Source organism: Bacillus rossius, chromosome 17, assembly GCF_032445375.1.
Source record: "Bacillus rossius redtenbacheri isolate Brsri chromosome 17, Brsri_v3, whole genome shotgun sequence".
NCBI lineage: Eukaryota > Metazoa > Arthropoda > Insecta > Phasmatodea > Bacillidae > Bacillus > Bacillus rossius.
The window spans coordinates 14,979,876-14,996,643 of NC_086344.1; the positions used below are offsets into that span (position 1 = coordinate 14,979,876).

At 39.2% G+C, this 16,768-nt stretch overlaps 1 protein-coding gene across 4 annotated transcripts in view; it reads left to right on the plus strand.

The window, feature by feature from the left end:
- Nucleotides 1–2,104: 2,104 nt before the first annotated feature.
- Nucleotides 2,105–16,768, plus strand: part of LOC134540640 (uncharacterized) — a 33,800-nt gene continuing 19,136 nt past the window's right edge. For 2 of the 4 annotated variants that reach the window (XM_063383497.1, XM_063383499.1), the window contains exons 1-7: nt 2,105–2,286; nt 4,529–4,561; nt 5,082–6,080; nt 7,906–7,958; nt 9,317–9,398; nt 11,349–11,464; nt 12,932–13,124. In XM_063383497.1, the coding sequence (XP_063239567.1) occupies nt 4,555–4,561; nt 5,082–6,080; nt 7,906–7,958; nt 9,317–9,398; nt 11,349–11,464; nt 12,932–13,124 (1,450 nt within the window). In that variant the 5' untranslated portion in view covers nt 2,105–2,286; nt 4,529–4,554. The remainder of the gene's footprint in view (nt 2,287–4,528; nt 4,562–5,081; nt 6,081–7,905; nt 7,959–9,316; nt 9,399–11,348; nt 11,465–12,931; nt 13,125–16,768) is intronic. The other 2 variants (XM_063383500.1, XM_063383498.1) reach the window with 2 other exon arrangements.

Genomic DNA, 16,768 nt, shown 5'->3' on the forward strand with positions numbered 1-16,768 from the left:
TCCAGCAAAAAACGAACAGTCTCTCGTGTGACGTATAATTTAAAAAACATAATTCGTAAACATACTAACTATAAATTGTAGAAGGGGTGAGTAATGTTAATGTAGCCTTAATAATTAATGTAGGAATTTAGCGCCCTTAAAATCTCTTGTTAACTTGTTAAATTGGAAAATAACGTAATGAGGCCAACCCTGGCGCGAGGGACACCGAGCCTCGGCCGGACGCCATGACATCACGCCAGTACAGCGCGACTCGTGGACCGGGGCGGACGCACGTCCCACGGAGAGACATCATCCATTGTCTGCATTGAACTCACTTCTGGTAATTATAGTCACTTCCTCGAAACCTCTTTTTATTAATCTCTCCGTGCGTACCCGGTCCAAATTTTCGGTCCAGGACTTAATCCGGCCGCATAAATTTTAAAACCCCCTGCACCACACTTGGTCTGCGGGGTAGTTTTCAATATACGGCACGGGCCGCCTCCCGAACCACAGAACTTGAATTAAAACCAGTCGCCCCGGCGCTGACACCACCCCGTAAGGGAACTTGGACGAATTTAGCTGCGGTCCGCGCTCCACTACAGTGGACGCGAACACCGCCTCGAGACATAGATATACAGGATTGGCCGCTTCCAATCGCCCTCACCCTTCTTTTGTGTAACCAGGCTCAGAACCGCCTAGTGCCACGCTAATACGTTACATTTTAGTAATTTTGTACGACGCCTTGAACCTGGAACATTCTTGAGTAAACTTGTGCGACGTGCCACCACGTAACATTTCAGTAAACTTGTGCCACGCCTTCATTACGTAACTTTTCAGAATAACTTTGTGTAATTGTGTAACTTATGTATTGTGTGATGTCACCCTCTGTACGACGTGGTGTGTAATCCACGGTATTACACCAAGCCCACAGTCGCATGAATAAACGACGCACGTCATTTGCCGCATTAATTCAACGTCTAATCAATTAACCATACAACTCCCAACCACCGCCAAGTAAGGAATCCCTCATATCCCACGCAACACCGCCGACGGTCCTAGTGGGCCACGCAGGGCAACCGACCCCACGACCCACCTATCGACTAGAAACAGAGTTAGTCTGGCGCCCACCCGGAAACACTACATCGACAACAGCCATTCCCGCTAGGAGCCGCACCGGGACTCGAACCCGAGACCCCGGACGACGGCAGCACTATGTTGCAATCGAATTCATGAGATCTGATTGGGTCAACACGCTGCTGCACACATGTCGTGGGGAGGTGACAATGAGGCATAATGGTCTGTGCGAGCAGAGGGAGCACCGATGGGTGTCGTCCAAGTTATGTTGTTGACCCAACCAAATGTCCACACTTCACTTTAATATTTAAATTTAGCTAATCTAACTTAAACTACCATCTATATTATCATAAATTATTTCAGAAGCACAATTGTGCATCCATTTTCAACAAGATGAAGTTCTCAAATCTTCGGAGGAATTGGTATATCACAGCAATGGAGATAGCGGAAAAATCCTGTCCTATTGTGACATTGTTCCGATATTTAATTTTGCTAACGACTATTCAAGAATAAAGTTTAGCAATTGTATATTTGAAATCATCTGAAATCATCACACTCATGCGGGATTAACATATTTTATATAAAGCGAAGTTAAAAAAGTTACTGATTAATTAATTTATTTTATTCTTGTGTTGAGGTAGCGATGGTATTGCTGGGCATTTTTGAGCTTTAAATACCATTTACACAAGTGTAATTTAAGATTTTACAGTGTGCCAGCTCAGGCATACCACATGACTTTTTTAATAAAATGCTGTAGGAATTTGATCTAATTAGATAAAAATAGTTGTCTTCTCTTCTATTTATTTAATTTTATGTCTCTTCTAGGATCAAGAACGTTGGGTATGTTTCTATTAAATTTAAATTTAGTTAAAGTTAAATTAATTGATTACTTAAATAATTTAAATTCAAAAATTATAATATTTCCAGTAAAAATAAAAAATCTTATATCTATTAGTTTAAAGTTTTTTTAATACAAAATGAATGATACCCAAAGGATATTTTGTTTTCCTTATGTTGATGCACCTGAAATAAACGCGATGGCAATGTTTTTTAAATTTTTAAACCGTCAGATTTTGTCTTTGTAAAAATGATTACTTGTCATGTTAACGTTTCGGTTGTTTGAAATGTGGATGTACGTGCTTGGTTTGTTATAAAGGCATGAAGCAGATTTGACTATTCAAGAGTAATAAATTATAGGGAAAGCTTTTTATTTGATTTTGTTGTTTTGTTTAGGTAAGCAGACACACTAACGACCGCTCGTATTATATGAATTAGTTTTATTTGTAGATTTTTTCTAAAGGTACGGACAACATTTTACATAATTGCGTCCCACCTGCACTAATGAATAGTGGTATAATTACTTTACATTTTAATAGATGAAAAAGGAATTTCTTGCAATTGGACAGCTTTCCGCTGGCAAAGGGCATATATATTATTTAGACCTACTTAAATATCTTCCATAAATCCGACACCTTTTTTTGTCTTTTCCACCCTCCCTCAAGCTTCCAGACTTAATGTGCCAGCCTATTTGTCCTACAAATGGTAATCCTCTGAAGCTTCCTCCTATTGGCTGTTCTCCTGTAAAGCTCCTTCTGCAGTCTGTTGCTCAGCCTATTCAATCCTTCCACAACCCGGATCATCCGGAACAGCCTTAACAGACTATCCTGCAAACCTGCAGTTTGTACCACCCGAAGTCTGCAACTTTATCACAGAGTTTCCTGTACTTATTTCCCTTTTTTTTTCTTTTTTCTAGCACACCATACCAGTCACCCACCTTGCTGCCATCTTCCGCACTTTGTTCAACTTGTACACCTTTGTCACCGGGCATAGGTCCCATACGACAGCTGCACACATTAGAATCAGCCTGACCAGTGTGTACGCTTTAGCCGTTACCTTCCTGACCATACCCTTCAGTGATCCCTGATCAGGCTATTGCTCTTTTTTTTTACCATCCTTTGCACTTGCTACTTTTCATAAAGGCACAGGTAAGATATTTATAACTGTCCGCCTTCCCTATTTCCTGCTTCTGCTAGAGATACTTTTCCTTCGTTACAACTTTAATTTTTTAAAATTTCACAATTCTCATCTTGCTGACACTTGACATTCCTATTCCGGTTTTCATCTGCCCACGACTCCAGCCTGTCCAGGTTCCATCGCGGCAAATGCTCTGTGCTATGTGAGGTTTTATGTTAGTGTGACTGCATCAGATTGAAATTAAATGTTAATTGTGAGGAAATAATTTTGATATTAGGGCAAGTTGAATATTTAGTGTGTTGAAGTGTAGTTGGAATTATATTTGTCTTAATCTTGAAGTTGGCTATACTAGACTTATGTTTTTTCTAGTTCCTATTGTATTTTCTGATACGTATGTAAAAACAGTACCACCAAAGAAAAGCAGAATCTACAGAATATCGGATTTTGTAAAATAAGCAAATAAAAATTAAAGTGAATATTGGTTGGTTTTTCAGCTACTTAATTTAAATACTACGTATTAATTACACATTATTAATTTGGCTGACCTTATCTATCATACCTTTCTCTTTAAATATTATTCACCTTATTTTCGAGAAGCTGCTATTTTTCAGAATTGCCATGATAACTTGAAACAGTTTGTTTCTAATTATTAGAGACCGGAAAAATTCTCGGGTTCGATGACCTCCAATATAGACTCCAATATCCTCTACACACACTCGGGCAAATGCCAACTGTTCATTGGCTGCTGACTTGCGAGTCGTCTCGACTGGGTTGCCCGTGATTCGACACGTCTATGAGTGATGGGTCTCTAATTGGCCCTCAGTCCTCCAGATTAACAGTGAGCCAAATGGCAGAAGCAGCACTAAGGTGTAATTATTTGAATTTTAGCTTAACACGAAATGAACCCGCAAATTTTTCAGGAGACTACTAATTATGTGTATTTACCACGAGAGGAGACCCGAAGTCCGTGACGACGGTGTCAGTGTCTTTGCGGTGACTCCCCACAACGCTAGCAGAATGGGGCCTCCGTCCCACTTGCACTCGGTGGTTGACTGAAGCAACACAGAACCATGGAGCATGGCTGAGCTTGGTACGATGCCTCCGGTGGTTGAGACACATCTTCAGATGCAGCTGGGACCCAGGGTGACAACTGGTACTACCTCTCCCCTTCCACCGAAGCGATTCAGGTTTCATTCCCAGTGCCGGAAATGATAGTTTTCTGGAAAAATTTACGGTTCCTAATTCACCAGAAAATTTACTGTAAAAATTTTAAAAAATTTTCCAACGGATTATAATTTCAGTGAAATGCACAAATAAAATTTATCAACTTTATTATGCAAACAAATAAATAAAAGATAAAAATTGTTATTCTTTGCCACCTAAATTTTGCAAATAGGCTACACATCTTTGTATTTCAAGCCTTGTTTTCGTTGGTTTGGTGTATGTTTGATACAATTTGTATGGTAGCTTAAACTTTAATAAAAAATTTTTTTGTTCGCAGGTGTGGATTGGTGGCAGCTGTCCACAATGGATGGTGAGTGTGCATTTATCTGCTGTGTATCAAAGGTTTCCTATATAGTCATAGCCATAGCCAATCCACTGCATCGTGAAAAGTAGGTATAATCGATATTTAATGGAATACGATTGCGTGATTGTGTGTCCTTGATCATTAAGTTCCTTGTGTATGGTTTTTATGTTGATTTTTGCCTTTGAAAAGTTCTAGACTTTATATGGCTAGGTTTCTAGTTACATATTTATGTTTTTTTATAGTAAGGATTGCCTTTGATACATTTTCTCTATGAATATGATTTTTTTAGATTATTTTTAGGGAAGATTGTATTGATCCCTGTCTTGTGATTTTAACTGAACACGAGACACACCATTTTAACCCATATCAGTATTATCAGGTTGATCCTTGATTTTGTTCTTTTGAACTCATTAATATTCCTTGAAAGTACAATCAATGTATCTGTAATTGGACATCAGTGGTACAGTACAATGTACAAATAAATTGATTACATAGGGAAATATACTTGATTCTTGTTTGCTTACAGATTCCTCTTCAGAAAATTTGATAAACTTCAATGTTTCCCAGGTGCGTAAATTCCTGCCCCTGGTCCCGATACCTTCGGAGGCAGCCTTTGTGTCGTCCATGGAGAGCAGTCCGTTCGACCGCACGGGCGGCGGCAGCAGCAGCAGCGACGACCCTTACGAGCTGGTACTGAGGACCGCGGCTAGGGCCGACCAGTCAGCGGAGCCCCGGGGCCGCGAGGGGTCTGCGGACTGCTTGGGGCTGCCGGGAGAGGCGGAGGCGTCGGAGGCCGGGCCGTGGCACCAGAGCGACAGTCTCGTGCAAGTGCTCGCGGAGAACTTCACCTGCATATCGGACATTTCTGATCCCGTCGGGGCGAACAGCACCTCCGTGCTCTCCAGCTCCGCAGTCTCGGCGGACGAGTCGTTCAGGTGCAGTGTGACGGACGCGGAAGGTCGGAGGGGAAACGCGGCTCCGGAGAGGGACATATCGACCATGGTGAACCGGAAGCTGGACAGCTGCATACAGATGGTCATGAGCATCTCGTGCTCGAAGCCGCGCGGCGAGGGACGGGCCTCCGCGGGGAACCTCTGCGGGTCGCTGGCGGACTTGAGGCCCGCGGGTCGGGAGGAGCCGGCGTCGCGCGGGCGGCGGAGCCTGGACGTGTCCTCGGACGGCGCAGGGAAGCTCTCGTGGCCCCACGGCGGCGACGGCGACGGGCGCGGGGGAAGTAGTTCCGCCGACGTCCTGAACCAGGGGTTCCTCCGCGGCGCGAGCAGCGAGGGCTCCAGCGCGGGAGGCTCGAGCCTGCGGGTGCCGGGGGCGACCGGTGCGGTCTCGGGCGTGCTGCTCAGGCGATGGCTCGGCAACGCCGAGGGCAGGGTGAGGGCGCTGTCCTGCGACGCGGACTTCCCCGGCCAAGCAGCCGGCGACGCCCGGCGCTCGTCGCCCACCCTCAGCCTGCGAGGGCTGGACCACAGCGGCTGCTCGTCCGTCTTCAGCTCCCCGCTGGGGGCACCAGGTGGGTCGCGTCACGCTCCCGGGCTCCCGCAGACCGGGAGAGTCCGGCAAACAGGATAAAACTCATTGAAAATGCGTCATCTAAACTGGATAACACAGGGAAATTGACACAATGTTAATTCCAAAACTGGGTTCGTAATTTTTATGTACCTGTGTGTTGGTTGAATGCCTTAACACCAGTCTGTATTTTAAACTTAAGTTCGTGTGTAGTTGATTACCCATCTGTAATCATCATAATTTAACATAAGAACAACATCAATGAGTCAAATGTGTGATTGAATGGTTTGAAGCACGATCAAGTGTTGAGTCATTCACCTGATCAAAATCAATAATGCATTGTTTCAAAGTTTGAACAAATTCAGTAGGTTCGTATTACAGCATGGTAGCATTGGTTGTATAGCATTGATGAAAATGATGACATTGCACACTGTACATGGGGGAAAATATTATGTGTAAATTTTGAATATTAAATCTGGTCGAAACATGTTTCAATAAGTATTTTTAGTGAACTATATTTATAATGTTTATATGTTTTGCCAAGCAATATTTTTTGGATACATTATGTGCATGCCTGAGCAAATATTCAAAATTTGAAATGTCAAAGTGAATAACTTGTTATAGTAGACTTTTGATAATTCAACTTTTTCGGGAATATGCAGGTGCGGTGTTATTAGCCGGTATCTCACGCGATTGCTAAACACTAAGTTGTAGAACCAATACTTCTGCAAGATAATGTTTGGTAGCAAATATTGTTCAGCGGGAACAAAAAAAATAAACATTTCAACACCTAAGACAGGTCTATTAAAAGTTTTACTGTACGTTTTTACAGCTCGTATGTGATCACCGATCACTTCCGAGCGATCCCAAACTGCGCTGAACATACCTGACTAATCCAGGGCTGCACTTTTCGACTTAGCTAGACCTTAGCTAGCAACAGTTGGCTTAGTTGGCCTCAGTTCCTTCCTTCGTCGCTGGTTCCTCGCCATCAGACATTCCAAATCGTTGAATGCCGGACTATCGTATTGTTTACTCTATTAGTTTTCATTTCAGTTTCAAATATTTTCCTTTTTAAATAACACATATTTGTTTGTATTCATAGTGCGGTGAAGCTGTGCAACGATCAAAATGGGGTTTATAAATTTGATAATCACTCACAGTTTCAACATTTGTGCCGGATATCACTATCCAGATTTTATTTCAAAACTGGCACAAATAATGGCATGACTGCTAAAAATAGACCGGGATGCAATCTGTAACCTGAAAATATTTGGATAAGTAGAAAACAAGCGAAAATAACCATGATTATGCAACCACTGCAAAAAAAAAAAACATTTGGAAGGATACTTTTTTGACAGTTGTGTTTGAGTATCCTACTCATTATTCAAGAACAAAAAGTTTCGCTCGTAATTTGAACTCATTCCAGGTAAATGGTATGGAAATTTTTATCAAAGGGTTCTGAAAAAGTCATGAAAATGATATATGTACCTGAACATGATTATATCATAAACCTAGTTCAACAAGGAAGAATGAATATAGTTAATGCAACAGGTACACGCAGAGAGGTGACAGGACAAAGCGTAGCTTAAGAAATGACTAAGGAACTCTCGTGAGCGAAATTGAAACGAACAAGAACAAATTTGAAATAGAGCCAATCAATAATATTGTAAAAGCTGGAAAAATTTTTTACCAAATTACGAGTGAAACATTTTGTCCACCACTTTGATGCCTGGCGAGAGACTCAAACTGAACCAACACTCGCTGCCCAGTCACCAGTAGCGCCGTGTCGGCGACCGTGCTCCGTGCGACTGTCGACTTCTCTGTTCCAGGCGCGGCCGGCGCCGAAGGGAGCTCGCGCGAGGGCAGTCGCCACAGCTTGCAGGTCTGCACTTCGTTCCTGTCTTTGTCCCCACGTCTTGCAAACTACTTCTTTCAACAGTCGCAAAACACCATTTATACGTACCTTACACAAGACTCATGTTATAGTTTACAGATCAATCACCAATCACAATAAATATGAGGAATTCCCAACGACAACAAATAATAGAATATTCATTAAAAAAAGTTTTTTTCTTCTGCTCATCCTTAGATTCTCAAGTGTTAAATAAATAAATGAAATAAATAATTAACTATAAATAAAAATTATGTTTTAATAAAGAAAATTTATTTTTCATCCACATCCGGAGAATTTAACTTTTTGATTTTGACTTTTCTAAATTTTTTTATTTCATCTCTTCCTGTAGATAATGATTGTATCATTAATCAATTATTTATTGTGTCTGTGTCTATTGTTTAGTTTGTCCTTTGCATTTTTTTTTGTTTGTATCTTTTTACTTGTTATGCTCTTATGGTTTTTTCAATTGTTTTTGTTTCTTTTTTATATCCCTGTGCACACCCAGTACCCTCTTTATGAGGTGTTAGTGTGCATGTCACAACTGTAATAAATAAATAAATAAAATATCCTTACACCATGTAGGACTTGTTCACAGACAAAATTATTGAAAAAAAAAAAAAAATAAAGACATGTGTGAGGCTAAGATGATTTGAGATATTTAGATTGGTTTTCTGCAACATTCACACATTGTTTTTAATATTTTTTAAAAATCTGCGGTTGTGTTTTAAAATCATAAATAGATCTCTTTTTTATGTGTATAATCAGTTACATAAACAAAACTATTTTCAAACTTAAAATTTTACTGTATGCCAGATTTTTTTAATTTTCATATATTTTACACCTCTTTGTTGGTTATGGTTCCATGTATGTTCCTATCTTTTAATTTTACTGTATTTTTGTATCACTATTTGTTGGACTCTTGAGTGAAGTGTGAAAAAAAATTTTTCTGTATGTTATAATTCAATTTGAAAATTATTCTATACTTGTGAATATCGTGATATTCGATTCAAATGAAAAAAAATTTATTTGCAGAAGGCTAGTTATTTTCATAACATTTTTCCAGAGTTCAGAGACCTTCAAGTGTGCAACCTTTTAAAATTACTTTTTTTTTCTGGAAGTAGGGTACCGGTGTGTTTTAAAAAAAATTTTTTCCTCTTCCGAGCAGTAAGGATGTGTTCTTTTTACCAGTGATGCTTTAACAAAATGATCCTTTAATAATCAGGCCTGCATTCAGTGAGAAACTTGCGGGGTCAAATAATGTCAAAATTTTTTAGACTATTGGTTTACGTACCTGGTGTATCGACAAAGAAATGTTTTGCGGCAGTCCCGAACGTGTTTGCTTCCAGGACATGAACCTAGCCTCTCCCGAGCACCAGCTGGCCCGGGAAGCGATGAGGGTTGCTCTCAACATATCGAACAGGGCAGCAGGTAAGCCACTCGTTCGTTGTACAGCTGGGTGTATCAGTTTCAATGGTATATTATAACAGTAACAGTTTAAGTTAGACTAATTTCAACAAAGCATACATCAAATTGAAGGTAAACTAAGGTTTTTTTTTTTTTTTGTTGCCAAATGAAGATTTTACAGTTTTACCTTCTACTGATTGGGGAAAGGGCCATTCTTTCGCGCTGAAAGCGAGAAAACAACAGTGCAGTATTCGCGCATGCGCTTATCTTAAACTGTTTTGAGTTACTCTTTAATAGTGACCTTGAACCAACACGCTTCAATGCTTAAACTTGATACATACCATTAAATTTTATAACTGGGCCATTCAGTACTTCTCTGCGGTTGCTTCAAGAAGCCATGGCACATGTTTCTGTGTACCTGACTGTCAAGTGGGCTATTGCAGTGGCCTGTCCCACGCTTGGAACTTACTTCGAGTGCCTCCCGTTAAATTTGGTTAGTTTGCCTCACCTTCTTAGGATTTTAAATAATTTTATACTGCTTGCAATAAAGCATCCAAGCTAAATATTTAGGTTTGAGATGGCATAGGACTTAGCTTCGGCTGCTTGTTGAAGTCAACACTTGTGAACCGGTGTAATTATCTTGACAGTTGTAGTCGTCCGCGTGAAATAATAAGTTATTTCCTCGCTGCGCTTACAGACTAGAGCCTGTTCGTAAAAAATGTGGTCGCAACGAGTTAAAGAAGGTGTAGGAGATACGGTTTAGGCCTTGACATGCCAAAAATTGGGTTAAATAGTTCAAAATAGAATTATAGAAAAAAAAAGATGAAACAATCCAAGATGGCAGGGCTTTGAATGGCCGTGCTGTCTCTAGAAATGTTGCTGGCACAGCTAAGTTAATTTTGAAGTTTGGTTAGTTCCCATTCAAACATTTGTATTTCTGCAAGTTTTATCATTTGTTGGATTTTTAAAGGTACCAGCAGTCTGAATCATCCAACTTTTACGATGCAATAAAAGTCAAAATAGCAAAGGACGAGTGCGAGATGTACATGGAATTATGTTTGTACGGAAGTTATTTTAACAGTGAGTTCATTATGAATAATTTACAGTAACTTAAAAAATACTGTAAACAGTATCATCATGAAACAATTGTTTATTTAAAGTTAGCTGTAATACCCGTTTTTGACAGGTTGGATATCCGTTACATAGCAAAAAAATTCTAAAATACTTAACTCTATTGTACTTAATTTTTTTTTTTTTGTAATTTTGCATGATTCTTTGCATTAACCAAGAAACAACTTCAAACTGTAAAATAATTACAAACAATTATAATATTTGTGTGTATTTTCAGGATGTTCATGTAAAATTTCTTATCAGTGGAGAAAGTTGTGGGTTTAAGAGTAACAGATACTATCAGATGTGTGTCTGGTGTGTACGTACATGTGTATATGTATGTATGTATGTATGTATGTTTATACGCACCGATGACATTTAAATATTATTATAAAAAACAAGTTAAAATTTTTAAGTAATTTCATCTTGCTTTTTGCGTTGCTAAATTTATAAAAGGATAAAATTTTAAGTACTAATTAATTTAATGTTTCATCATTTTGGATATGAATAATTTAAAAAAATACTTGGTATTATAATAAATGTCCTTACAGAACTGAATCCTAACTGAGATTAAAAACAAATACTCAAGCATACATGTATTGCAAACCCATCTATGTGAATAATAAATATAAATTCATATGTTATGTAATATATTTTAGATTTACTTGTATCTGGGACATTTTATATTCAAAGGTTTGTCTTACTTTTTTAACCTTGTTACGTTAGAGGCTATCTTAAATCATTGTGGTAGAAAATATTTTTTTTAACACTTATGTCTTACCTCTAATCTTTGATTGTTCATGTTCAGTGAATATGACCAAATAAAAAGGACTGTCTCAATGAAGTTTGTTCTCTTAATTTTAGGTAATCGGCGTGATGAGACATTAGATGATATCGAAATGGATCTGTTTTCCTCTGAAGATGACGACGACGAACATTGTAACAACTTGCAACAAAGTGAACGCTTTCTGTTGCGCGAGGTTGGTGTGAAAATTTTTAATATGAGGATCTTTTTTGTTCCTTGAGGTTTGTGCATGAATGGTAGTTATGGAAAACATAAATTCAGCCAAATTGTGTTCAAAATGGCCAACAAGTATTGTAGAGTTGGAATGTTCGTACGTACAATGAAACTGCCAAAAATGTGTTGCTCCATTACAAGATTTTATGGATGTAAAAAGCAACTTTAAAAATTAAGCACACAAAATTAAAACATTACTCAATACGTAAGTGGCAAATGCCACACCATGTTAAAGACCTTTACAGTAAGACAATACAAATAAGAGGAATTATAAATCCTGGAAAGTAGCATATACTTGGAGGGTTTGAAATGTTGGTTCTGCTGAAAGTACCGTGTTTTATCGCATAATCGTCGCACCTATATTTTAGGGTGTCAAAATTTGGATTAAAAAACTTCTCGCGTAAATGTTGTATGATGTTTTTGGTCCCGCTATTAGTTTCAGAGTTCTTTGTGTGGGTATTTTTTCCTTATAAAACGATGTATTTTAAAGTATAAATATAAATATTCATTCGGATGTTACCACTTACTTATTGAGTTAACAGAAATACCAAGTTTTCTGATGTGTAAATTTTCTTTTAAAGACATTTTCAAACGTTATAAATTTTATCTTGTCTTCGTCGCTAGTTGGCATCATTCATGTTTGGTTATGTTGATTCCCGTACAGAGCGTGCGCACGTAGTCGAATTTCGATACAGATATCTTATCGATTGCATGCCATGCATGCGCTATGTCTGGTGCCGAGTTAACCACATTTGATAGCCCACGCTTTCTTGTGGTGTGTACTACGATAGTTATGCGCTCCGGCTCAACGTTTGCGTCGCAGTTTTGGTTTTTCTATTTAAATTTGAACAAAATGTTTTTGTTGCATGACTTAATAATTATAAATTGTTTGGCGTGCTTTTGTATACTCTACATTTTAAATTAACTTACTTTCATTGAATAGGTTTTGTTTTTACAAATAACTAGTTGCAGTACCCGGCGTTGCCCGGGCTAAACACATGGAGCTTTATTGTCTGCGAGTTAAAGCAAACTGGATAGCGCTACTTATGACAGTGTGTTGGACGTAGAGAAATGTCACACAATTACTGTTTGTATGTTTTTGATCTATGATTTTTTTTGTTTACCCATGGCGATCGGTTATTTATTATTTATTATAAATTATTAAGACCATTAATCAAAATAAAAACTATCCTTTCTCTCAAGTTGGAAAAAAATTACACATAAATGCCAAATTTCATGGAAATCGGTTGACTTGGTGAAGAGTTCACTGGAAACAAACATCAGGACACTGGATTTGTATACGTATATTAAGGCTTTACCTAAAAAAAAAAAATGCTTTTTCCCGCATGATCGTCGCACCCCTACTTCTTGGACCTGATGTCGGTATGAGATGTGCGACGGCAGTGTAGAGCGAGTGTCTGCTTGTCAGCCGGCGGTGGTTCCCTTGCCCCTGGACGTGGACCGGCTGTCGGGCCTGTCGCTGCAGCGTGCTCCCGTGCTGCCCGCCCCACTGCTGGACCAGGGCGCACTGCTGGCTCGCCTCAAGCAGCTCAGGGCCGCCAACCTCCGCCCCGCCCCGCTCAGGGCCGTCCTCCCGCTGGACAGCATGAGCAAGCCCGCGGGTGAGTTGCCTATCATTGCTCGCGAGTGCCACGTCTGGTCGCAGGACTACCGACGGCCCGTTCCGCGAGAGTCGTCGGCTGGTTTGATCCGTGTTCGACCACTCTGTGTAGCGGGGCATGTGTCGTTTTGCCTAAAGGCGTTTTGCCTAATTTTAGGCAAAATGCAGTTCAGGCAAAATGCCATTAGGCAAAATGCTGTCAGGGAAATTGCCGTTAGGCAAAACGCCGTTAGGCAAAACACTGATAGGCAAAATGCCATTAGGTTTGGTTAGATTAGGTTAGATGAGGTTAGGTTAGGCAAATCGCCACTAGCAAAATGGCGTTAGGCAATTTGTTAGGCAAAACGAGGTTTTGTCATCATAGTAACATTTTAGGCAAAACTCCGTTAGGCAAATCGCAGTTAAGAAAAACGCTGTTAGGCAAATCGGAGTTAGGCAAAACGCCGTTAGGCAAAATGCCGTTAGGCAAAACGCCGTTAGGCAAAACGCCTTTTGGCGAAATGACTAGGCAAATCGCGTAACGAATTCATGTTTAGGCACACCGCCGTTAGGCAAATCGCCTGTTACTCGTGTAGCGAGCGCTGAGCGAAGATCATCGGCAACTTCGATGCGCACTGACACTCTGGTCGGTTCATAGCGACGATCTCGGTTTGATTACCGCGCCAGCAGAAATTCCAGGCATTTTCACGGGTTTTAATTAAATTTAATTAGACATAAGTATTAGAGTATTATTTTTAAAAAAAAAATGCAGAGTATATACAACACACGTATCAAAAATTTTACCTATTCTAGTGGTACTACCTCTTTTCGTGCGAAATACCTATACAGTGAAATTCTGTTACAACGTACTTCAGAATAGCGTATCTTTGAGTTCAACGTATGATTTTAAATTCCCGCTCAAAACACCAACGTAAACAATGTAAAAATATTTCACTATAACGTTAAAAACGTATCCTACCTTTCAATACAACGACCATTCTTTTCTAGTTATCAGGAAAATTTTACATGATAGTTACTGATTTTGCGCAGGGGTTCTTTAATATAAATGTACATTACGATTAATTTTTTTATCACTTTCAAGCATCGTTAACAAGTATAAAACGTAAACAAACATTGTATCAACGATCCATAGAATCATAGTACAGTATAACGCGCCATTCGTCGTCCTTCATGGATCACACACTTAGTGCACGAGACGATCTAAACAATCAATTGCTGTCTCGCCCCTCTTCAAGGCAATTGTTTTTAGCTGCGCCATCTTTTGGTTATTTATAGAGCACGTTTTAAAAGTTTCAATTACCGCAGATACAAACGTTAAATAAAAATTATATTTTAAATTATATACAAAATAGAAAATCCAATAATGTTAATTTATGCAGGTTAATTTTTGAACTTTTTGGTGTCACAACATGGCCGACTCGCTTTGTTTTGCCACGAAGGTCGGAATGTTGCCTGGCACAGCCATGCTCTCGACGCACGCTACTATTGCGGAGCTATGATTATCTATGGATGAGAGGTTTGTTTACGGTTTACGGTTGACGTGGCACGAGGAAAACAATATTGTTGATTGAATATTTTAATCAGAATGGATGGCCAAAAAGATAAAAAGAAACGCAAGCAGTTTACTTTGAAGGAAAATGTGGAAATTTTAAAAGAAGTTGACAAAGGCAGGAAAAATGCAGATGTGGCACGGTCGTGTGATTTGGTTCCCACTACACTGTCAACAATAATAAAAGGTCGCGAAAAAATTATTAAACTGTATGAACAGTCATTTTTATCTGCTGGTCGCAAGAGACTTCACCTAGGAGATGACGAGGGAATTCTATCCCAATAAATGTACATATCTGCAAAATAGTTTAACCCATTTGTAGAGACATGCAGTTTTGGGGTTTATTTTATAGCAAAATTCGTTGTTATTTACCCTTAAAAGTGGTGTTATCAACATCAAAAGCGGTGTTATTTTTTAAATAGTTTTAGCACTATAAATTAAAAAAATTAAGCTAAGCATACCTTGAAATTTTGGACACATTCTTGCATTGTACAGTTGCACTAGCAGCAGTAATTTACAATCGAATTTACACATCCCTTTTTACATGCAGTAATTGAAAATATTTTAGTACCTAAACCAGCAAGAATAAATATGAAGTCTCTAAAATAGTTACATAAACACATGGGACAAAATCCTCAAACTTTAGCTCTCGAAAGCAAAAGTAGCCATGATACACAAATTAGCCTCACTTAAATTTGTCCTGCGGTCTGTTAAGACTGTGTTATATGAGGACAAAAATCGTTCACAGTCAATGTTTGCAGAAGGCATCCAGATGGCTTCAAGGCAGCTGGAAGCAAACGATGGCTGTGACAGCTTTACTACATTCAATGACTTCACTACGTCCACTGAATTGTCTGTTTCCATTTGTTTTGTAACAATGTCCTGAAGCTGACCAAAACCAGCTGTTAATTCTTCAGTGCTTATGGAGTAGAGACTATGGACAGTTTTCAGTTTCTGCACCATTTCTGGGTTTAATTTAGCAAGCAACAAACTTTCCTGACTAAAAATTTGAATTGCTTCAAATCTCTTTCTACTTGGGTCAGTTGTCATGAGAGAGTTCAGTTTGGAAAGGGCTTGTGTTGCTGTTCTTGTGATGGACACTTTAGCTTCAGCAGCTTTAGCAGGGGACATGTTAGACAAGGATCTACTGGTTGCCTCAAAATAAATGCCACGAGTGATGTTTTCAAATTTTTTTTTTATACCTTGCAAGTCCCCATATAGTGAATGGGCAGTTGGATACAAAGAACCTTCAAGTTTCTGTATTAGCTCTACAAGGCTCTTGGCATGCTCTTTCACAAAGACAGCTTGACAAAGAATGAGAGAAATGTCATTTTCTGTGAGTGAACACAGAAACTCAACCCCTGAATTTTGTGTTGCCTTTAGTTCATCTGTTTTGCAGAAATCAACAATGTCATGTATGTAGTCTGCTACATAAAAAATGCTGTTGAACCAGGAATTCCATCTAGTAACAACAGGAAGTGGGAACAATGGACGTTTCTCTCCATGCTTTTCTTCAAGAAAGCTAGCATACAGGTGCCTTCTTTTCCTGGTGTTGTTGAACACATTTTTTATTTTGCTCATAGCATTGTTCAACTCGGGCAACTATTTCACCCACACATTGCCAACAAGGTTTAACTTATGTGCCCAGCACTGGACATGCGTTAACTGGTCTCCAAGGATTACTTCGAGAGTACTAACAGCCTTGGTCATATAACGAGCAGCATTGGTTACTACTGAGAGCACATCACCATACATGTGTACATTGTACATTTTGAGTGAATCTAAAATTGCCCTCACACAGTTTGTGCCATTAGCAGCTTCAAAAAAGTGAACTCCTGCAACAAATATTTCTGGTTTATCCTGTTGAAGATTCAGAATTCTAAATAAAACAACAAATACACACCTACCCATTTTATCTGTTGTTTCGTCGCACAGTATGTCAATTTTTTTGTCCTTTAATGCAGTTTTGGCATCTTTAATTCTGCTTTTGGCTATGTCCCCTACATATTTCTCACGGAATGTTCTCGCAAGTGGCATGTCTCCAGCACCTTCAATGTATTTGTTCAGCCATGCCCTGATATTAGGATCATCAAGCT